At 41.8% G+C, this 23,181-nt stretch overlaps 2 protein-coding genes across 4 annotated transcripts; one reads left to right on the top strand and one right to left on the bottom strand.

Moving 5' to 3' along the window:
• Nucleotides 1-180: 180 nt before the first annotated feature.
• dohh (deoxyhypusine hydroxylase/monooxygenase) lies at nt 181-5,758 on the bottom strand. 2 transcript variants are annotated; one of them, XM_061034918.1, is made up of 6 exons: nt 5,676-5,758; nt 4,509-4,618; nt 3,924-4,091; nt 2,847-2,923; nt 2,058-2,313; nt 181-1,370 (listed from the first exon to the last, which is right to left on the bottom strand). In XM_061034918.1, exons 2-6 carry the CDS (start codon nt 4,612-4,614, stop codon nt 1,060-1,062), a joined length of 918 nt encoding a protein of 305 aa, XP_060890901.1. In that variant the 5' UTR covers nt 4,615-4,618; nt 5,676-5,758; the 3' UTR covers nt 181-1,059. The 2 variants fall into 2 exon arrangements, with proteins under 2 accessions (XP_060890901.1, XP_060890899.1); XM_061034916.1 differs by having other exon boundaries at nt 5,659-5,757.
• An 811-nt stretch (nt 5,759-6,569) lies between these two features.
• Nucleotides 6,570-22,880, top strand: cherp (calcium homeostasis endoplasmic reticulum protein). Of its 2 annotated transcripts, XM_061028490.1 has the most exons (20): nt 6,570-6,756; nt 7,562-7,735; nt 10,074-10,112; nt 12,131-12,300; nt 12,707-12,844; nt 12,934-13,085; nt 13,230-13,341; nt 14,029-14,118; nt 15,264-15,459; nt 15,706-15,869; nt 16,535-16,789; nt 16,903-17,098; nt 17,189-17,478; nt 17,606-17,739; nt 19,398-19,484; nt 20,274-20,426; nt 20,522-20,638; nt 20,737-20,831; nt 21,754-21,939; nt 22,073-22,880. In XM_061028490.1, the coding sequence occupies exons 1-20, from the start codon at nt 6,732-6,734 to the stop codon at nt 22,108-22,110; spliced, it is 2,811 nt and encodes a 936-aa protein (XP_060884473.1). In that variant the 5' UTR covers nt 6,570-6,731; the 3' UTR covers nt 22,111-22,880. The 2 variants fall into 2 exon arrangements, with proteins under 2 accessions (XP_060884473.1, XP_060884482.1); XM_061028499.1 differs by lacking the exon at nt 10,074-10,112.
• The last annotated feature ends 301 nt before the right edge of the window (nt 22,881-23,181 follow it).

Raw genomic sequence — 23,181 nt, 5'->3', positions numbered from 1 at the left:
ACACAGCCTATCCCTCTGAAATGTTGATTTTACACAATAGTGACAGAGGACAATGGTTTCCTTATTTCCTTCACAGGTATCGCATTGAAGTCAGGTGTAAAAAAAAAAAAAGCCTCAATGTCGCACTGATATAAGAGATGAACGGCTTATTGAGAAAGTGAAATTAAAAGCAAGACAAAATCATGAGACACAGGATCGTTTTAATGTTTTATACATTCCTCACCTGGCTGAGAAGATGACAGACAATAACAAAGTGTACAACGTTTCCGTCTGCTGTTGTCTAATGTCGAAGCAAACACAGGAGCACTGGAGATTAGAGTTTGCTGTACATCTGTAACAGAAAGTCTGGTAGCTATTTGGTTTGTTTGATTAATTAAAGCAGAATCAAGGGATATGAGGCCCTAGTGACTTTGGGGACAACCTGGGTCTCAACTGAAGCCTTCAATACGAGCCAGTCAGCACTTTCTAATCTGCATTTCACTGATATGATCCCAGATATCTCCTGGACAATAAATAAATAATGATGTAAATGGAGAGCAAAGAAATCCTCCTTCAGAGGACAAGACCTCATGTTGAAGATGTCACACGTTACCTCTCTGAGCTGAGTGGAGGTCGTCTGCTTTAGACTAAACTTAAAATAAACACATAATCACACACACAAGTGGACTGAAAACGATTTATGAAAAAGCAAAATTAGCTGTTTTTGATGTCCAGACACAGATCCATCTGGCTGTGCGGTGCTGTACGTTGGTTGAATATTAACAGATATCATATTTTGTATCTTGAAATGAAAAAAGAACACAAAGGACTCTGGTCGTCTCTGTTCCCCTACACATCATCAAACACAATCCCAAAGACACAAGCTGGTGTCTGCAGCTCTTTGTTTGTTCGGACCTCTACACTTTAGATTTATTTAATGTATGTGCTCAGTAGCTTTCAGAATGAACATCTACATCCCAGGAGATCAGTCGACCAGCTGCCTCTGCTGTAAAAGGTCATAAAATAAAACAGGAAGTAAAAGTGTTAAAAAAAAGAGAGAGATCTGTATGACTTTGACCTTTAACCCTGTAACCTGACCAACCCGTCTGCATATTGGAACTGGTCACTGTTTTCATATTCCAGCATGTCCAGAGCGACCTCACAGCTCTCCTTCACCACTCGCTCTGTGTCTTCACGGTATCGCTGCAGCACGGCCAGGCACTCGTCGTGTCCGATGGACCCGAGAGCCTCCGCTGCCTCGTGTCGGACCATGGGGCTCTCCCCGGAACGCTCCAAAGCTGCGCACAGGGCGGGGACCGCTGCAGGGTGCTGCATCTGACCCAGGACGTAGCCGATCTCATGACGGAACAGAGCGCCGGAGCACTGCAGGCCTGGAGAGCGAGACATGAAGAGAAGTGATTTTTAAACAAACAGTGTTCCTATCATTACGGGTGTACCTCACTAAGAAACAATATATGATATGATAAAGGTATCTTACTATATGATCATTAAGGAAACATGCTATGTTGAAGTGCTGTCTTCTCTGACAACAATGCAGCAGTCAGTATGTCCTCCTTCTAACTTTAGATTCTGCTCCTGAATGCTCTGGATTTGTTTGGACCAGAGACGGTTTTAAGGCTCCCCCACACGGCCGTTTTGGACGCCCCTCGGTTTGTCAGATGAGAGCAGTTATCAGGTCAACAGGTGTTGCAGTGATGGAAGCGGTCAAGAGAAGTGGTTCAGATAGAAGTGATTGTACCCGACCTAAAAAGCCTCTGCATGTTTCTAATAAGCTCCACGAGCAGAAACGTGCTCAAACTAGGATCAATATTGGAGATGCTTTTGAAAAAAAACCAGACTGCTTTGACATGGTTTTTCTGATTAAAGTACGCTATGACTTTTTTTTTTGCATCTACTTGGAATATTTTGAGTATCTGAGGATCTGATTGGCTGTTAAATTATTTACCAATAATTCTTATGAGCTTTGGAACTGAACTGTTTGAGTGCTTATGTTCAAATCTAAATTTGTCACAACCTAATTGGTAGATTGAAGAAAATACTACGGTACTGTCTCTTACCGTCTCCCAGTGCTAGCACAGCCTCCTCGTTGCCTAGGTTACGCAGGGCAAACATGGCACGGTAACGTTCAAACAGAGGCAGGCTCTCGTCCAACAGGATGGAGCGCAGCTCTGACACGCTGTTCCTCTCTGCTGGAGGGGCCGGATCCACAGAGCAGTACGGGTTCTTATCTGTACACGCTTCATTCAGCTGCTTGTCTCCTCCACTCTGCAGCCACTCTATCCGTTGAACAGCCAGCTGACACGTCTCTGCCACCTGCAGGGGGGGGTGTGTGTGTGTGTTTACATTTACAGAAGGTTCCATGATTTACACACACATTCAGTTTCCAGATTTCAGACATGTGTCTTTGTTTTTGTCTCAACTCAGAGACTGAATCAAAGTCACAACAAGAGCAAAACCGGGGGATGGGAATAATAAAGTGCTACTGTGCATCTGGATTTATGATTGGTAATAAAGTGTTATAAATCAATGTTGTGATTTTTAAATAAGGGTTCAGGTTCAACTAAACAAAGATGCTTGCTTTAAAAGACTCTCTGTGTTCTGTCCAAAAGGTAACCTGGATGTGTCCTGGTTTTTAAAATCAAGTTGGCTTTGAGCTTCTGTCACTGTTAACACAGACTCCAGTGTGCAGGTTTGTTTCTGCAGGCGAACACAGAGAGCCGCAGAGTATGTAGAAACATTGAAGAACAAGTCACACTTTCATTTTTTGAAGTAGGCCTCGTTATGAAGCCGTTTTGTGGGAGATACTGAGTGCATCTCTTCTAGACGTGGAGATCTCATGTGCCTACCTCTGTGACGGGATCCTTACTGTACTCTCTCAGGAGGTCTAGAACCACAGCATCACCGATGGCTCCCAGCGCCTCCCCTGAAGACAACGAGACAGAAGGATGTACAGTTCCTCTGTTTTACAATCACAAGACGTTTTCACATCAGCACTCCTGAAAATATCTAGATCATATCAGGAGGACTGCTCTGGATATTCTCCTGATCTGTCTGTTCAAACATGAACCTCACAGCGAGAGACTATCCATGTCAGACTGGAGGGGGAGCGGGGAAGCTAAAGAGTCCTCTATACGACTCTATAATGAGAATATGTGTCTTTGTATCAATGCTGCGTGTAGTTGAAGAGAATCTCAATGTGAACTAAAGAGTGGAGAAGAACATCCTGGAGAACAGGAAACATGCAGCAGCAGGTTCATTAGAGCACGGAGATGGTAGAGGTGGCGTGCAGACAGTCTATGGTCGTGCAGCGATCACAGGGAATAAAGGTCACCCCCCCCCCCCCCCGCTGGCTCCAGGTGAATTCTCCTCATTATATCCTGCTGCGTTCCCACATCAGATCACTCTGACTTTCTGCAGAAAAGATACTCCTCGGGGTCTGACAGGAGAAACTATCTGGAGTTTTTTTTTTCCAGGAGATTTCTGCAAGTGTGAAAGCCTGAATACAAAGATTCATATTTCTTTGATTTCAGTTGTCAATTGTAAGCGTGAGCGCTGATAAACCTCAAAGTCAGTCAGAGTTCCAGGCGGTTCCACTGTTACTCATAGAGCTAAACTTTTTGGTAAAAGTTTGGTGATTAATAAGCAGCTTGCTAGTATTCTGACCAATCAATGCACTTTATCCTACATGTCATTATTCATCCATTCACACAAAGATATTCATGCACTCATCAAGTGCCCTACAAGACCATGAGTTAACTAATGATTCAAACATTCATTCAGTGTAGGGCTTCAGGGGAAGTTAGGGGTTCAACATATTGCCCAATGATATTTCAACTTGTAGAAAGGAAGAGCCAGGGGTCAGAGTATTATGTCCACAGTGAGCTGGCTCTTTTCATTCCCCACAGTGTGTGCTGCATGTGTACCTGCTTCGTGCCTGACCATGGGTTCCTGCTGTGTGTCTTTGAGTACGGCAGTCAGAGTCGGAATGGCCCGTCTGTCCTGCATCTGTCCCAGGCAGTAGGCCAGCTCGTGCTTCAGGAGGGCGGAGTCATCGCAGAACGCCTTACTGATCCACTCCACAGCTTCAGCACCTGACACACACACACACACACACACACACACACACACACACACACACACACACACACACACACACACACACACACACACACACACACACACACACACACACACACACACACACACACACACACACACACACACACACACACACACACACACACACACACACACACACACACACACAGATTAAAAAACAAAACAAAAATAACAAGGCAAAACTGACACAGAAATGTTTGCCTGCACAGTGCTCATCAAGGAAACGATGAGCAGAGCAGAAACGAGTAAATATGTTTTGAGACACGAGACGTCCTTTCCACATGAAACGACATCTTTAAAAAAACTCTATTAACATGACGATTAATGTAAAACAAGTTTCTTACTGAGCCCCCCCCCCCCCTTTTCTCAGTGAAGTGTGAAAGTTTTACCTCCAAGGTTCCTCAGGGTGAATAAGGCTCTGAACCGCCGGGTCAGGTCCAATTTGGGGTCCACCAAAACCTTTCCTACTGCTGTCACCTGCTCGCCACTGGCCATGATGCTACACAGAGAGACAGACATTTACAGAATTATATTAAAATGTTCAATTATAACTTGCTCAGAGAAAATGTATATCACCCAGTCAAAGTTAACTCACCACGTCTTTCAGAAACGTGCTGTGGTATTCTCTGACCATTACTCACTCAGTATTATTAGTATAATATAATATTATATTATTAGTATAATATTATTGGTATAATATTATATTATTGGTATAATATCATATTATTAGTATAATATTATATTATTGGTATAATATATTATTAGTATAATATTATATTATTGGTATAATATATTATTAGTATAATATTATATTATTGGTATAATACTATATTATTAGTATAATATTATGGTTATGACCAGTGGTGTAGTGCTGCCTGAAGAAGTGGGAATACTCTTTACAAGTTTTTAAAGTGTCCCGTCCCGTGGGCTTTTTTATTTACACATTATCTTTAAATTCTGCTGAGGTAATGCGTTACACAGCACTAGTGAACTCACATCTCTTCATGTGTTACAAGTTACATGACACATTGGTTTTGCAAAGTGTTATGTAGTTACATTTATAACAACGTTATCTTATTGTATTCCCTGTTACCTTTGGAGTAATAGAAAAAAAACAGAAAATCACATGTGAAATGCTTGTGATGCTAAAATGTTTGAACCCTGTGGTTAAGTCATTGCACATGTATGGGGATTTAAAAGTGTTTATACTCTATGGAGACTGAAAGAACAAGTTGGTATACTCCGTATGTCTGCGCACACCCTGCACTACACCACTGGTGATGATCATAGGAAATATTTGGGTTTTCACAGTTTCAGACATGCCAGCAGCCACATTTTGTAACGTTACCATGAAAGAGGTTGTCGTTACGTGACCAGCTGTGGTTATGAAAGGCTGACTGGACTGAAGCTGTTAGCTCCTCCAGTTAAACCTTTAGCGAAACTCGTCCAAACATTCCTCAAACCCCGTAAAACCAAAAGTCCACAGACACCAACACACGATGGAGACAACAGTAGAACCTAGAGACGGAAAGTACCAACCTTCAGGGTTTACTCACTGTATCCAGGGTCTGGTGATACGAGTCTAAAAACACATGGATGAGCTTGACTTTTTTTCCACTTCCGCTTGGATGACGCGTTTCCGAGATATTTTATCAAAATAAAAGTATTTCTACTTTTTCAACGGTGAATTTATTTTAAATAACCATTGTTCAACAAATCAGCAAAACATACAGGTGCACGCGATATTCTTTCAAATGCACACTAAATCAACTTTGGAAGGACATAGATAGGCTAAATAGCATAGGGTCTGTATGTAGCGACCCCAGGACTCGAACACATATTTTTTAAAACTCATTACCTAATTAAATAAGTTGCTATTACTATAATTTTGTATGACCAGTCAAATTAACATGAATTAAAGCATCCTTTAAGTATTTATTTATACACTTTATTTGTATTTAATGTATTTCTCCCTTTGTCTTCTGTGCACTTATATGTCTTTTATTTATCCGTCTGTTATGTGCATATATGTATGTATGTGACTGATGTCCAGTCTGTTTTATTATGAAATAAAAATTACAAAAAAGAAATTAAAAATATCAAAATGGATGACCTCGAAACCCTGCTTTCATCGTTTTCTTATTGAAGTGAAACAGTACTGCACCTCAATTGAAAATGTTCAAAACAACAAAGCTGTATGTTGAAAGAAATTAACTTTGTTTGAGCAAAAACAAAACAATGAACTGAATTAAGGAAATCGGACTCCCTGCTGGCTTGTTCAGAGTTTGTTATATATCTATACATTGTATATGGAATGTTTGTGACTGTAATAAGACTGTTTGTAATACCTCCTTGGTGTAAATAATAAAAAATAAACCAAACACTGAAGGGAAACATGTAAAGTTGCATTTCTACGCCTAACCACCGCGTGGCGCTGTAGACAAATCAGACGGCTACTTTCTGTGCCGCTGTACTTCCGGTGTCAGTTATAGGACGGTGAATGTATTGATTGGACTGTTTTATAAACCATTTCAAGGAACAGAAAATAATTTAAGGGATCTCGGGATTAACTATTAAAGTCCAGCGGGTTCGCTGTAACTGTGACGTCAGACATGGACATCCCAAACGCCCCCGAAGGTGAGCCGAGCTTCATTCAACGTTAGATAGCACACATGCTAACTTTAGCTTCTGCTAACATAGCCGCTGCGCTTAGCATTAACTTTAGTGATGCCAGGGGCTAATTGTCCTTCTATAACGATCATTAGACACATTTGTAACTTAGCAATATGAAAAGTGATGTTATAACAAGGTTGTAACAGGCATTTAGTTTATTTATACTACAACAATTAACGTGGTTATTCGTTAGTTCTTGTCCTAGCTTCAAACTGTTTATTAATCTGTAAATAATACATGATTTTATAAGATAAGATAGTCCTTTATTATTATATCTACACTTCTGACCACCTTGTTAACAAAAAAAGTCTGTAACTTGCATTATTAAAAATATCAGTTTGAACCAGTTTTCTAAGATAAAACAGTGTTTCATAATCCAAACATGGATCGTAACCTGAAATGACTTTATTCAATTCAAACAACATAAACAGAGTTTCAGGGTGAATATATATGTTCTTATGTCTATGTTGCTTCATATTTGAGTTTCACGCATTTTCATTTTGAATCATGTTCTTGTGTTGTTTAATACAAGCACCTTTTATGTCATGTTAAAATGGAAAAGGGTAATAAAACAGTCTACTTTTCAAAAAGATCATTTATTCTTTGTTCCTTTACTGGAATATAATGATAGTTAAAGTAGAGATGAACCGATCCACTTTTTTTCATTTCAGAAACTGATTCCGATATTTTTACATCGCAGAGCTGACTCAGCATGCATACATTTGATCCGATCTGATCTTTGTGTCTTTCCTCTTCTCTCCTGTTGCAGATCAAGAGCTGAGGAATGTCATCGACAAGCTGGCCCAGTTCGTAGCTCGGAACGGGCCAGAGTTTGAGAAGATGACGATGGAGAAACAGAAGGACAACCCTAAATTCTCCTTCCTCTTTGGGGGGGACTATTTCAGCTACTACAGATGCAAGCTTGCTATGGAGCAACAGCAGCGTATGTCGTTAAAGGGACAGTCCACCATGAAACCGTTTGCACTTAGAGTTTGATATGCTGTTGAAATATTCAGTTCTTCCAGTTTTCAAGATACTTCCTGTCATGAAAGACCTGAAATAAATGTTAATTAATTAAATAAATTCTCCTAAAATGCTACTTTTAAAGTAGTATGAAGATAAGTGTTAAACATTTAAACAATCATATTAAATGAATGAAGTCAAGGCCATTTTACTTCCTGGAAGAAACTGATAGATCTCTAACATCATATTGATCATGTGTACTCTGGTTTCAGGGTGGATGTTTTTGTGTTTATAGGAATACAAAGCATGTCTTAGTGAAAACATAAACTGTACCCGGTCACCCTTACATGTTTTGATTGTCCTTGTTTTCCAGCTCACATTAGCTCCACCCCTAAGGTAGTGTTTTAGTACTCGAAGTCGGTCTTGGTCTCAAGTTAGAGACTGGTTAGTTAGAGATGAGGTCGTTGTTGTGTTTTAGGTCATCCTTGTTGATAGTAATTATTATCTGCACACAACGGCCCTCACTTATCAATCTGGTGTAGAAACCAGGTCAGATTTGGGTGTAGAAATCATTGTACGACAGGGTCCACGTGGGACCTATGAAACCTGCGTATCTGGCTGATCACGGCGTACGCAAGACCGGGTGTTGATAAGTGTGGCTTCTGGAAACGATTGTCATTTAAATACCACGACCCTATATATTCACGGTTCAGCTGTTCTCGGGGGGCTCCGTGCTCAGTGATATTCCTTTGCGCTGAACGTTTAACATGTATTTACTGAAAGCAGCCTCTCTAATCTCTAATCTTAAAAGTAAATCGATTAAACAAACATTCATTGATCAAATAAAACACAACTAAAGAAATCACCTGACAGCTCGCGCTGCTCAACATTATTTAAAAAGCAATGTAGCCTACAGAGATCGTTTGAGGTGGAGCATAATATAAAATCCATTTGAGATATCTTATCTAACAGTAAATCTGTGAACCTCTATCTATCTGTCTTAACAAGCACTGTTATAGTATGATCTAATTATTCTCAGACACAGACAGATTCCACACTGAGTTGAAAACGTGTGTACACGAACTGAGACCTGGTGTGAGATTTGAGCGTACCCTCCGCTCACGTCCAAATTAATAAGTGCCGAACTTTGCGTGGAAATGACCGTACACCCATTTTTCTGCCGTACGCACGTTTGATAAGTGAGGGCCATTGAGATGTGAGTGCTCGTGTGTACCCGTGATGATAGACAAACACATTTGTGTGCTTAAGAGGATTTAATAAGAGAAGCAAACATCTGGGCTAAAAATTGTTGTTTAGGTGTAAAAACAAGAAATACCATTTAATTTTAGCACACAAGAAGTCTGTGTTTAACATCAGCATTAAAATACAAAGCTTTGTTTATGGGCTCAGCCAGGGGACGACGGGGAATGATGTGTTTATGAGCTTGAGTTTGTTGTAATGTAAATACCAGTCAAGTATTTTCCACAACTGTTACAATTGTAGTGTTCCTTAAACAGCGCTTCATTTTAGACTTTCAGATTAAATTAATTTAACCTCCGCTAACACAAATTATTGTCCTTGTTTACATCACATGACCGGAGCCAGTGAAAAGCCCCTTCAGGTGTTTTGTTGAGATGTCAGATATGTAAAGTTAGCATTAGCAGCCTGTTAATATTTATAAGCTAGTTTGAATTAACTCACCATTAAGCTGGCCTCTGTGTGGCTCAGGGAGGGGCATGATAAATCTGGCCATTTTGGGAAACCAGCAGATCATCTTAATGTTTCACACTCATTGGCCAAACCCTTTAAAAAAAAAAAAAGAGTCATGGAACAACATTCATGTATTATCATTTTCAATGTACTTCTTTTTTAATTACTCAAATTCAACAGTCAATGTCGACCTGACTCAATGTGTCAGTGCAACAAGTAAACAAAAAAAAACATATTTTACCACAGCAACATTATGAGATTTAAAAATATTATAGCCTGTGGGTGCTGGAGACCTAGTGTTTAGCTCACGTGCTCATTATACAGAGACTCCTCCATGTGGGCGCCCTGTATCCATATGTCATTCCCCACACTCTCTCTCTCCCCCCGGTCTACTGTCCTGTCTCTGTAATATAGGCATAATAAATATAAATATAATAAAAGACAAGGTACTGTACTAGGGCTAACGATGTTCAGATGATGGTCAACGTGGTCATTATATTACCTGTGTAATAATAACAGTGATCAGCCAGGTTGCATGGAGCTGTTCTGTCAGAATCAGTCATGTTGTATCCCTGAAATGCATTAAAGTTTGCTTTTCCTCCATTTAGATCCCTCTACCCACGATGGGGAGGAATATAATTCTGAAGGTATTTATTGGAGCCAGATTTTTCCAGTTGGAACGTCCCATTTTGTTTTAGCATATTTTGCTAGATTTGATGGAACCTGTGCTTGAAAGCATTCGCTTTGCATTTTACATGTCACTAGTATGTTCTTCTTGTATTTGTGATGTTTTGTTGTTATGAAGCTTCAGAAGATATCTATGTCATATCTTCAAGATGGTGCAGATCAAAATGGGCTTAATCCTCCTTTTTTACATTTTCAGATACGCACAGACAAACAGAAGAAGGAGCGTGATGAGTTGTATTTGAGGGAGATGCTGTTTCATTTGTTTTTCTCAATTCTTTGATTTAGGATTGAGGGCAGCTGTGGTTTCAACATGTAACAACACTAGTTTCACACAGTTATATACTGGCAGCAGTCAGGGCTAAACATAGACTGTAAATATTAGTGACGTCAGCCATCTGTTCCTGCAGGGGGCTCCGGAGGCTCATCAGCCGCCATGTTGGACATTTTAGTTAAGTTTTAGTCAAACTTACGATAGACTGAGAGCTGGAGCTGAGGTGGGTTTTAAGCCTCCTGACAATCTGTCAATCATGTCAGCTACGCGCCTAATTATGGAAAAAAAAGTATCGTTTTCAAAATCAAAACAGAGCCGTTTAAAAATATTCACCGCTGTACAGTGTGTGCCAGTGATGACAATAACTAATCTGACTTATTTTGTTTTGTACTAGGCTGTAAACATGTTTATTTATGCTGTAATAACAGCTTTTTTGCCTATGGTGTGTGTGACTTCCTGTGTTCCTGGAGTCAGCCTCTAGTGGACACTCAATGAACTGCAGGATTTGACACTTCCTCATTGGCTTCATTTTTCAACACCGGAGGTTGATGCTTGGGGCTAACACTTTCTGTGGAGTTGTTCACACTGCTGGGCAGGTGGTGTGACCAAGATATCACCGCACTACTCATGACAGTCATATGATGATGAGGTTTTTAAGTGAGGTTGGACAGGGATATGAATGTTTTCTGAGAAGTCACATCTTGCCGTTAAAGTTCCACAAAGCTGATTTTATTTTGTGTTATTGGCAACATTTCTGTCAAACATGCCGCCTAAATTTCAAATTCATGGAGTCAGTATTTTGCTGAGGACGAGGAGACATTTTTGTAAACTTTCTTTCAACACATACGACACAAACAGCGCTGCGCTGTGTTGCTCAAAGGCAGCTTGGACACTCCAGTAGGAAGCATTAGATTCAGGCTGATGTTGTCGCTGACGCTTGCTCGCATTGGTGCTGCTAGGACAGGCTGTTAGGTGAAATGTGTTTCTCAGATGCATTGTGATGCGGACCTGGATGATTCTGCATCGATGCAGTGACTGAACATTACTGATTATTGCTTGTGGATTTTCTACATCATTTATTTATTTTGGTTTACAATGTAAAGATGTCTGTGTTGAATTCTAAAGCACTTTCTAAATGGTAAAAAAAAAAGACTCCTTATTTATCTGACTGTTCATCTTCAATGATGAAAAAGCAGCCATGTGCAGTAGTGAAGAAAATTGAGGATGCAACGAATAGTTGACAGGATAATGGACTCGTGTGAGCAGTGACGATGAACAGCTCTGATGGCTGAGTCTCATCGTGCAGCCTGACTGTAGTTTACCAATAGTTTCATATCACACATGTTTTCAAACCCGGGTGTTTCTGATCTTTTGTGACTTAGATTTGTTTGTTCTTTCTGCAGGGCTCAGAGGTTTAAATTAAAGATGGCGGTTGTGTAAATTAACTTTACATGTCCTTGAAATGTTCTTCAAGCTTAGTACCTTAGAACCTTTGATCTGCCCACTGTTTAAAAGCAAGTTCCTTTTTATTTTTTTAAACCTGAAGTTAACTTTATATGTATCTGCCTTGCACATGATTTATGGAACACATCTTTCTCTTTAGGCTCCTCATCATGTCAGCAGTCATTCAGCCTCGAACGTCTCAGCATCAAGTCAGAAAACAAATCTTTCAAACTCTAAAGTTTCATATTTCATATTTTTTTGCAGACATGTACAACCCAGGAGCCAACGACGTGGTCGATATCCCTCCTCCATCACTGCAGATAATCGCTCCTCCTCCGATTCCTCCGCCTTCTGCGCTCTCTTTTGATGAGCTCGTTCAACAGAGTCAGTGGAATCTGCAGCAGCAGGAGCAGCATCTACACACTCTCAGACAGGTACATGACATTAAAACCAGAGGTCATCCTCCTCTAGGAATAACTTCTTCCTTTTTGTTTGTTTTTTATATTTCTGCTTCTAAAGAGTTCTGCTCTTTCTGGGTAGTTCCCAACATTTCTGTGTCGCCAGCCTGATGTATTTATTTCATGTTTATATCTGTATAGGGACTAGGGTTGCACATTTCAGTCATTTTTCTTACTCGATAGTTGAACACCTTAACAATCAATTATCGATGAATCATTAATCGTTAATAAGCCACAAAATGCACGTCTGAGTTGCAAAGGAGAAGAACGCCCTTATTTAATTCTATTCCTGATTTCTTCCTATGAACTTCCTGTTACGTCAACAGGTGAGGAAAGATGGCGGTAGTTTTTCTCATGTTTTCTTTCATCTTTCTCCGTGTAGGAACAAGTGACTGCAGCCATAGCTCTGGCGACGGAGCAGCAGACCCAAAAGCTGCTGCTGGAAACTCAGTTAGACATCACAGAGTTTGACAACCTGCTGCAGCCCATCATAGACACCTGCACCAAAGACGCCATCTCTGTAAGCCTGCTGTTACTGATGTTTGATACTTGTACATGAAACTCTTCAGAATATTCTAACAAACAAAAAAAACTCCTCACTGGTTTTAGGCTGGTAAGAACTGGATGTTTACCAACGCCAAGACTCCACAGCACTGTGAGCTGATGACATCACATCTTCGCAACCGCATCACCGTTGATGGAGCACATTTTGAGCTTCGCCTGCATCTCATCTATCTGACCAATGATGTCCTCCACCACTGGTAAAGCTAATTAAAAAAAAAAACCTTTTCTTAGGAGTATCTTCATCAACATGATCTCTGATTACGAGTTACACACAGTGTAAAAACTGCAGTTCTATTTTTAACCTCCTCTTGCTGTGATGTGGTTTCAATGTGTCCTTGCAGCCAAAGGAAGCAGCAGAAGGACTTGTTGGCAGCGCTGCAAAAAGTCGTAGTTCCCATCTATTGCACCAGCTTTCTGGCTGTGGAGGAAGAGAAGCAGCAGAAGATCACCAGGGTAATTACACACACATCAGAATCAGAGTGACCAAAGGGCAGATTTTATAAGATTTTATATAAACTTCATGGAGCAGTAAGGCCCCGTGTCCACCTAGAGCGATAGCCTCTTTTTTTTTTCAATAGTTTTCAACGAGTAGAGAACATTTGCAGAAGCGGCCCGGAGAAAAAGGTCAGCGTCTTTTTCCTGGGAGCTCAGCCTTTTCTGTGCAGCCGCTCCGAGCGCTTACAACCTCTCAGAAACGCACTGTTGATGCCACCGTATTTTTTTGCCTCCTCGCTCCGTGTCCAGACAAAGTAGGAGGGGAAACATCGTCCGTTTGATGCTCATAGTGAATTATCTCAAATATACAACATGCAGTAAAAAGCATCAACAGACTGTTGTCATAGAGACAAGACGGATGTGTAAAAGTTTAAAGTTGATGTGCACAAACAGTCAGCGCCTTTCTGCCTGGGAACAATGCTATGTGTACACAGGGCCTCAGACTCTTCCTTTGGCTCAGAGCTATGGAAACAGAACTGACATAACTTGATCTCTGATATTTACTTCTTGTGAGTTTGCTTGGGCAGTAATTCTGTTTCTGTGAGTAAATTTTTCTCAGATGTTATTCCTCTCTTCTTTTATTAAATTACTCAGTAGTGGTTCTTAAGTCTTAATGTCTTTGTTGAAATCCCTCCTGTTTTGCAGCTCTTACAGCTTTGGGAGAAGAATGGCTACTTTGATGAGGAGACCATTCAACAGCTCCAGAATCCAGCACTGGGCCTCGGCCAGTACCAAGTGAGTTGAAAAGTGGAACTGGTCACAGTTTTCTTTGAGATGGATACGTGCATAAAGTTTCTGACGTCATCTGGGGAAGATTTTTAACAGATGAGAGCTCGACAGAAATGTGGAGCCTGAGAAGTGTTAGATCCTCTCCATGCAGTGAAATAAATACCTGCTGTCATTACATTAACCCACTGTGGACCAGATACCAGGACTTCTATCATCCATGTGTGGATCAGATACCAGCAGGACTTCTATGATCCATGTGTGGATCAGATACCAGCAGGACTTCTATCATCCATGTGTGGATCAGATACCAGCAGGACTTCTATCATCCATGTGTGGATCAGATACCAGCAGGACTTCTATCATCCATGTGTTTAACCTACAGTCTCAGGTTTTACAAAAGGGACTTCTTTCAACGATTAACAGTAAAATCATTGAATAACATTTATTGAGCTGTTGATTTCATCCGAATCAGCTGACAGATACTTTTGTCTACCTACAACCATAGCTATACATCACTCTGCAGGAGTGTGACACATTTTTACACCTCTTTCTGAAAAAATAGAACCCTGATTGTTTTCATTAAAGTCTGACTCAGACTGCAATCAGGTATCATCACACACATGAGGAGAATCTTAACAGATGATCTTCTCCATGATCTCAAGCATGCACACACTGCAAGACATGAAAATAAAAGCACAGCACAGAGTACAAGATTTGATTAAGATTGTCATGCATGACAGAGGAACGCACCACCTCACGTAAAGGTTTTAACTCTAAGATGATTTCAGGTGTCCAGCACACCCGTCCTCTTATTACTGTCCTCTCTTGTACTTGTTGTAGTCACACAGGAATTCCTCCAGACCCTTTCATGACGTAATCGTCAACATTTTAAATCTACATCAAAACTGTCTGATATAAATCAGGGTGTCCCAGACGATCTCCGAGCAGATCAGTGACGTTAAGATTTGATCTTCATACGACTCCCACTATAAAACAATCTCTGTCAGATAATCGGTTCCGAGCAGCCTCGAGTCAGGAACACCTCGGCGATTGTTTGGATCAGGGTATGGGATCGACTATCCTGCAGTCAGGCTAACTGATAACATTTTTGTCTGTCGCCATGTTCACACACTTTGTCCTCCTTCTTTCAGGCGTCTGTGATAACAGAATATGCTGGGGCTGTGCAGCCCATTCAGCTCGCCTTCCAGCAGCAGATTGCAGCTCTGAAGACCCAACATGAAGAGTTTGTCGGCAGTCTGAAGCAGCAGCATCTGAACCCTGCCCCTGTAGCGCAGCTAGCTGCCCCCTCTGAGGCTGAAAAAGCCCCACCTATGACCACACAGGCTGGTGAGAAGACACAGTCCACAAAACCAGATGTATTGTTTACATAATGACTAACCCTAAATGTTGTATATTACACAAAGCAGCCTCATTGTTGTTCAGTTTTAAACTGGCTGTTAAAGAGAAAAGTAAACACCATCATTTCATTATCTGGGAGGTTTTAGGTTTGTTAATGTATGACTTGCTCCTCATATCAGTACATGTTTGTTGTGTGTGTGGTTGTGCTGTACTCTGTCCATGTGTTGTTCACAGGGGATGTGAAACCTCCCATTTCGGGTCCACCTCCAGTGGAGTTTGATGGAGCTTCATCCAGACCACAGGATCCCAGCAACTCTAGTGGACCCTCAGATAACCCCTCCAACAAGTCTGGGTGGTTTGACCCCCAGCACATGGGCCCCTGGAACCCCAACCAGCCGGTAAAGACCTTTTCTTTTTTGTGTCCATATAACATCAGAATCATTGTCGGTGTTTTGACATGAAGGATCTTGGTGAGGTTCGAGACAAGAAGGTCATGGTTTATAGTCACGCACTGACCGGTCACAGGATTTTAAATGTCACCACCCCCATGTCGAGGTGAATTCTCTGGATAATATCCTGCTGCGTTCTCACATCAGCTCACTTATACTAGGGGTCTGGTAGGAGAAACTCAGGGTGAAATCTGAGTGAAATATGTGGCTGTTTTCAGGAGTTTTCTGCAAGTTTAAAAACCCTCATAGTGAAATTGACTCCTCCTGTCTTGATTTGGTTCTGCCCCAGACTACGATCTAATAAAACATACGACTGGAGAGAACAGGACCAAAATGTGCTTCAGGGTTATGCTGTCTCGTACCTGTTGATGTTTGTTTTTACAAACATTGCACAGCCCTGTGTTTTCATCATGACCTTATTAATAACAGTTTGTTTATAGGGACTTTTCAAAAGGCACTTTTTGAAGCCAGCCTGTTATTTTGCTAAACTGTGAACAGTGTGACCGTGATGTGATAGAAACAACAGAAAGCTTGCCCCACTTCCTTGCTTGAAGGATGTTGTGAAGTGGTTCTGACCCTGCTCCTTGTATTTTCTTCTTCTTTTTCTTCCCCAGCCTCCTTTCGACCCAAATCAGCCCCCCCCTCCATGCCCCCCCTGGAACAGCCACGAGGGCATGTGGAATGAACAGAGGGACCCTGGGAACTGGAGTGGAGCTCCACCCAGAGAAGGAGGTCCCTGGAGTGGTCCAGGTGGACCTGATCAAGGCCCTCCATCCTGGAACTCATTTGACCAACAGCCGCCCTGGGGGAACCAGCCTGACCAGCCTCCATGGGGCCAAAGAGAGCCCCCTTTTCCTCCACGCATGCAGGCATGTAGTAGATGTTTTCTGTGGTCTGATTTATTTTTCTCCAGTGTATCACTCTGCTCCCTGATCTGCAGATGAATCCACAAAGAATGATGGTATATATGATGTTATTACAGAGACCCCCCCATTTCAGGGGACCCTTCCCTCCCCACCAGCAGCCTCCTCCTTTCAACCAACCCCCTCCGCCGCCACACAATTTTGGACGCTTCCCGCCACGCTTCATGCAGGATGACTTCCCTCCTCGACACCACTACGACAGGCCCCCGTACACTCCACACCGCTTTGACTACGCTCAGGGAGAATTTCCTGGAGGTGTGAAGTTCTGATCAATAACTTGACTTCCTGTTTGTGCATTCATCATTGGATTGAATAAATAATGATTTTGTGTCCTCCTTTTTCCAGACATGCCAGGTCCTCCTCCACATCACCATCCCAGCCAGAGGATCCCTCCACCAGTAATGGGGGCGTCTGAGCATCCTCCCTGGGGGGGTGGAGGGCAGCACCAAGATTTTGGTCCACCCCCCCACGGTTTCAACGGCCACTCGCCCCACGTGCGTCACCGGCAGCAGCAGCAGCAGCAGCAGCCGCAGCAACAGCCGCAGCAGCAGCATCCAGTCCAAGATGACCCGAGTCTGGTGCCTAATGTTCCCTACTTCGACCTGCCAGCTGGTCTCATGGCTCCGCTGGTTAAAGTAAGTCGCCTTCCTTTGATTGAGGTTAAAAATGAATTTCTTAATACATCAAAAATAATGAAAAGGAGAAAGTGGTTACCTCATCCCTGCATGTCTTCTGATCCTCTCTTTACTGTCTGCTGCTCAGCTTGAAGACTGTGATTATAAACCTCTGGACCCCAAAGACATACGGCTGCCCCCTCCAATGCCGCCTAGCGACCGGCTGCTAGCTGCTGTTGAAGCTTTCTACAGCCCTCCATCCCACGATCGTCCTCGAAACAGGTACACATAGCTTAGCTCTGTCTGCAAGAGGAGACATAATGCACCTTCTGCCATGTGGACGCTTTGCACGGGAAAGATGCCATTCTGTTTGACAAATGTATTCAGTTTAAAATGCGGTTTTTATAGGTCCCATATTATGCTTTTTCTAGTTTTATATGCCCTTTAGTGTGTTTTCAAAGTGTCCTGTGCATGTTTAGGCACATCTATGTGCAAAAATTCAAAGTCTGCGGAAACGCGGCTTCTCCTACGTCCTCCTGTTAGCTGTAGCATTAGCTGCATGTAACGCTCGGTTCTAGCCCCCCTCAATAAAAATGTGTCAGTGCGACGTCATTGTCAGTGTGAGATCACTGATCTAAGCCCATTGGCTCGTTGTGCAGCTCATGTTGAAATTTCCGAGACGCGTGCTGAGCAACTGACCAATAACGACAGAGCGGATTGGCAGACCAATCAGAGCAGACTTGGCCCACGTGGGGTCTAACAGTGGGGGCTCAACAGAGTGTAGCTGACGGACTCAGAGCGTAGAGGGAGCAAGGAGGAGCAGTACATGAAAACAGACACATTTTTTTCGGACTTTAGCTATTGTGAACGTACAAAAGTAGGTACATAGATTAAATATATGAACCCCAAAAAGGGCAGAATATGACCTCTTTAAGACTTTTCTTACTTACGACATGTTTCAAAATGTGATTTATAAAACCAGCTGCAGGATTCAATCTCTGCGTTTGTCACTCTCTGCTTTGTTGGTCATCTGTTGGCTTCAAACCCGTTAATTTCTTTTTGTCACGTTCTCCTGTTTTTAGTTCCAACACATCCAACATTTGAAAAGACTGACCTTTGTGTTTGTACCCGAGGATTTATTTATGAAGTCATCAAAAGTACTCAGATTAAAGCCTTCAAGTTGCTCCATAAAATCAGAAGATTTTCTTTATAGAGAACAAACCATATGACGTATTTTTGTAGGCCAACCCAGAAGTAGCATCTCCATAGGGTCTAATGAGAATCCTCCTCTGGGATGTTTTCATTGGATTTTGGATCATTGCAGAAAATAATCTCTGTGGCAAACACACGTTTCTGAAGCGTAGGCGTTTTGTTCAGCAGGATAATCTTCACAGATGAACGCCAGTTTTATGATGTTTGAAGAGTTAATGCAGCCGACGGAACGTTATGCTACAAGCTAACTACACCACAGTCGGATGATTGTGACGTCACTAGCGTTATGTTTCAGACGATCTCCGATAAACTAATCCACGTATCTTAATAAATTGTTTACTAACGTAATATTCACCTTAACCTAAAGATTGTAGACAGTAGTCACATTTAGCCACTTGTTAGCAACCACCTTTTTAAAGACGAGTAAAAACTTCAAAATTCACAAGTGTGGGTATTACCTAACGTAGTTTATGTGGTCTAACAAAACACCAACATCTCTTAAGCTTGTGTTAACCACAGACCTTATTTCAGGCATCTAACCACAAACCCATTCAAAATCCCCGTTGACTTTTAGATGTTAGACCCCATGGCGCTCAAATGCTAACTAACTTCAGGGTTTTAGGACTCATTCCTCTGGCGCTCTATCTGTGTGGACTCACTATCTTCTGATTGATCCTTCATAGTCATGAAGTTTACAGCTGGCTGTGTCTTTTTTTCTCCACCTGCAGTGAAGGCTGGGAGCAGAACGGCCTGTACGAGTTCTTCAGGGCCAAGATGAGAGCCAGGAGGAAAAAAGGCCAGGAAAAACGCAACATGTGAGCTTCCTCTTTAGTTTGAACTCTTCCTGTTTCATATATATTCAGATGTCTGGCTTCTGCTCACTCTGTCAGTTATTGGTTACTCCAGGAGGCTTCAGAATCCCACCAGGGGGAGGAGTCACAGAGCATGTTTACATGGACTTGAGTATCCCGGTTATGAGTCTTCTCCTCGTTCTGATCATACTCAGGATCTGGTGTTGACATGCACATCTTGTTGGTGCAGCCGTCTGTGATGTTTATTTTTTTAAAGTGAGAGACCACTGTGGCTTACTGCAGGCTTAGCACTGTGAAACGCCAACATGGTGACGGCGTATCCACCTGGTTTCCAGCAACCGCAAACATTTGGAAACATGTTGGGAAACTGGCGTCCTGTAGCCTGTTCACCACACACTTAGGTCAGCATCTCAATTCTTTCTCTCATCTAAACTAACAATCACATGAAAGACAAAACTCAGAGTCTTCATTGCTCCAGATGTGAGACACTCTCATTGTGGCAGCCATCTTTGTTTTGCTGATGCGTCACTTGGCTGAGGCGGCGCCTGTGCAGGTAGTCGGCAGCTGTCAGAAACCGGGGTAAGGCGTAGACATTTTCTCCAGGTAGCTAAATCTAGTTTCTCAACATCGGGTTTCTGAAACCAGGATATGATGATACTTAAAATACACGATCAAAACCAGGATACTCAAGTCCATGTCAACACACTCGTTGGATTATGGGAAAACCCTGAACCACATGTTTGTTCCAATGATTTAACCTTCACTCCCCCCCTCTCTGGCCCCCTCCCTCAGTGCCCGTGGAGGCAGTCGTTCCAGGAGTAAATCTCGCAGCAGAGGGAGGTCTTCTTCTCAATCCAGCTCTCATTCCTCAAAGTCCTCGAGGTCCCGGTCCCGCTCATCTCGTTCCCGCTCTCGCAGCCAATCACGCTCCTACTCTCGATCCAGGTGGGAACGACACATTTCACGCAGGAAGTTGTGTGTGTGATACCAACGCTGATAAATACATTAACTGCATTTCTTATATGTTAACCTGTGTTAAGGTCAAGGAGTAGATCCAGGTCGTCTCATAGTCGGTCTCGCTCCAGATCGAGATCTCGTTCTCACTCACCTACCACCAAGAGACGGCGGGGACAGAAATCTCAGAGTGCCTCCCCTCCGTGAGTAGCCTTCACTGCTGTTCAAAAAGAACTCTGTTAGTCTTCATGTTTAAATGTTTAAATGTATTAAAGATGGCCGCCTCTCCTTCCCTCCACAGCTCCACATCAGCGGTGGGTACCCCGTCCTCCAAAGGGCCTGCAGAGAACCGGCTAGGGGAGGAAAACAAAGGCCATCAGCTGCTGATGAAGATGGGTATGCTCTTTGTTTCTACATTACAAATTTAACCCTCATGCATCATTATGGACATTTTTGTCCATTTGGTCAAATGTTTCCTCTTCATCTGGACATCATTTTGTCTGTTAGTGCATATGGCACACATTTTGTAAGAAAGTCTCTTGACACATTTTGGAATGCACATTTTATTTTTTTAATAGATCAATAGAACACTGTGAAACATGTTTACTACCCTCTTTAGTCACTAAGGACAAAAATGTCCACTTCCAAAAAACTGATATAAAAATAAAACAGGTTGATATTTTTTTCTACTTTTTTCTGCATAAATCTCTTAAACAACTCCAGACCTGCTCAAAACTACCAAATATTCAATCATTTTTAGGAATTTAACCCTTTAAATGCCAGTTTGATTACTTGATGTCACTGTTGTTATTTAAGGAAAAAAACACAAAAAATAGTTATTTTCCATAAAACAAATATTTGGTGGCTGGGGGATTTTTTTTTAAATCAGTCTTGGATATGTCAAAGATTATCCAAAATATTGACTTTGATGCATTGTTAGTTTTTGTGTAGCATCAGATTTAAAATGAAGTTCCCTGTTTGGACATTGGAGGGCGAAAATGTCCAATTTACAAAAACTGCAAAAATATAACAGATTAATATTTGTTTCTACTATTTTATGCAAAAAATAATAAATATATCAATCTGTTCTATTTTTATAGCAGTTTTTTGGCAAGGACATTTTTGTCCTTAGTGACTTAAGAGGGTAGTAAATTAAACTGATGCCTGAGGGTTAAAGTGCATACTTGATTTGCCAAAATGACTTTTGATGTTTCTGAATGTTTAAGTTTTGATCCTGAAATTCAAATCAAAGTAAAATAATCTGAACGCTGTATTAGTTGTTTTTGATTATATACTCGTGTTGTCGTCTTTGCCGTAGGCTGGAGTGGCTCGGGGGGTTTGGGGGCCAAAGAACAAGGCATCCAGGACCCCATCAAAGGAGGGGACATCAGGGACAAATGGGACCAGTACAAAGGTGTGGGGGTCTCACTGGACGATCCGTATGAGAACTATCGCAGGAACAAGAGCTACAACTTTGTTGCCCGCATGAAGGCAAGAGAGGAAGGTAGCTCAACTTTCTTTAATGTGTTATTATTATTATTATTATTATTATTATTATTATTATTATTATTAATAATAAAAAAGTCAAATACTTTGGTTATCTAACAAACTATCTGCTCTTTCTTTTCTTGATTCAGTGAATCGGGAACCTCCAGAGGCCCCTCCAGCTGAGTGATTTCATTATATCTCCTCATTCTCCCGTTTGCAACAACCACCAAGAATCTGAACTTCACAGCACGGTTTCCAGTCAACAAGCCCCTCCTCCTTCCTCTTCAACTCAGAAAGCAGACTCTCTCCTCCCATGCAGAGTTTAAGGAGGAGTTTGTCCCAGCAGTGAGTGAAGCAGAGTGAGAGCAGTTTTCAGATCACGTCTAATAACAAACATGGATAATTATCGGCCACTATTTGACTCGCTGATTGATTTTTGGGCTTTCTATGGCTTTTCTGTAGAGATAAGACAGTGGACAGTCAGAAATCAGTGACAAAGAGAGAGGGGGGGGAAAGGAGCCACAGGTCGGATTCGCCACAGTCGCTAAGTTAGTCCATTCAAATACAACAAATAAGTCAATACATTTCCCCCTTGATGGTATCGCCTTTAAAATGCTTTAGGTTTTATTTACAAAGGATTTTCAAAATAAAATAATTACATTTTGGAAAAGTTATCATGTAAAAGCAGCCTACTTTGAAATGAACAACATTACACTGAAAGTATTTTGATGAGTGCGGTCAGACATCTCGTTATTGGTTCACCTGCTCTGAAGTCAGTCAGTGATTGGCCGGGGAGAGAGGAGTAGTGAAACATGTTCTGCCGTTTGTATGAACTGACTCTTTGTGATCGTGTTCTGCTGATTATTGTGATACATTTTTTTATGTTATGACTTCTTCTATGGAGAAATACTGTCATTTAGTTGTAGTATTAAAATAAATCCTACAAGACGATGAGAATGGAGTCAGTTGTGTTTTTTTGCACCACAAACTCAAATAAACAGAAACGTGACTTGTCTTTGTTTTCAGGATCAGTTCTTTTGATATGCATCAAAAAGGGAAAACACTTAGCTGGATGGTGTTCTGCCACCTATAAGGGGTGGCTGTGGCTTAGTGGTAGAGTCTGCTTTCTCTAAACCAGAAGGTAGGGGTTTTGATACCTAGCTCCCGAAGCCACATCTGATAAGTCCTTGGGCAAGACCCTTAACTCCAAGTTGCTCCCGCTACTTCGTCGGAAGCGTATGAATGGATGAGTTAATAC

Source organism: Labrus mixtus, chromosome 3, assembly GCF_963584025.1.
Source record: "Labrus mixtus chromosome 3, fLabMix1.1, whole genome shotgun sequence".
Taxonomy (NCBI): domain Eukaryota; kingdom Metazoa; phylum Chordata; class Actinopteri; order Labriformes; family Labridae; genus Labrus; species Labrus mixtus.
Note: the sequence above shows the minus strand (reverse complement) of the source record. Positions and strands in the feature narration are given on the sequence as shown.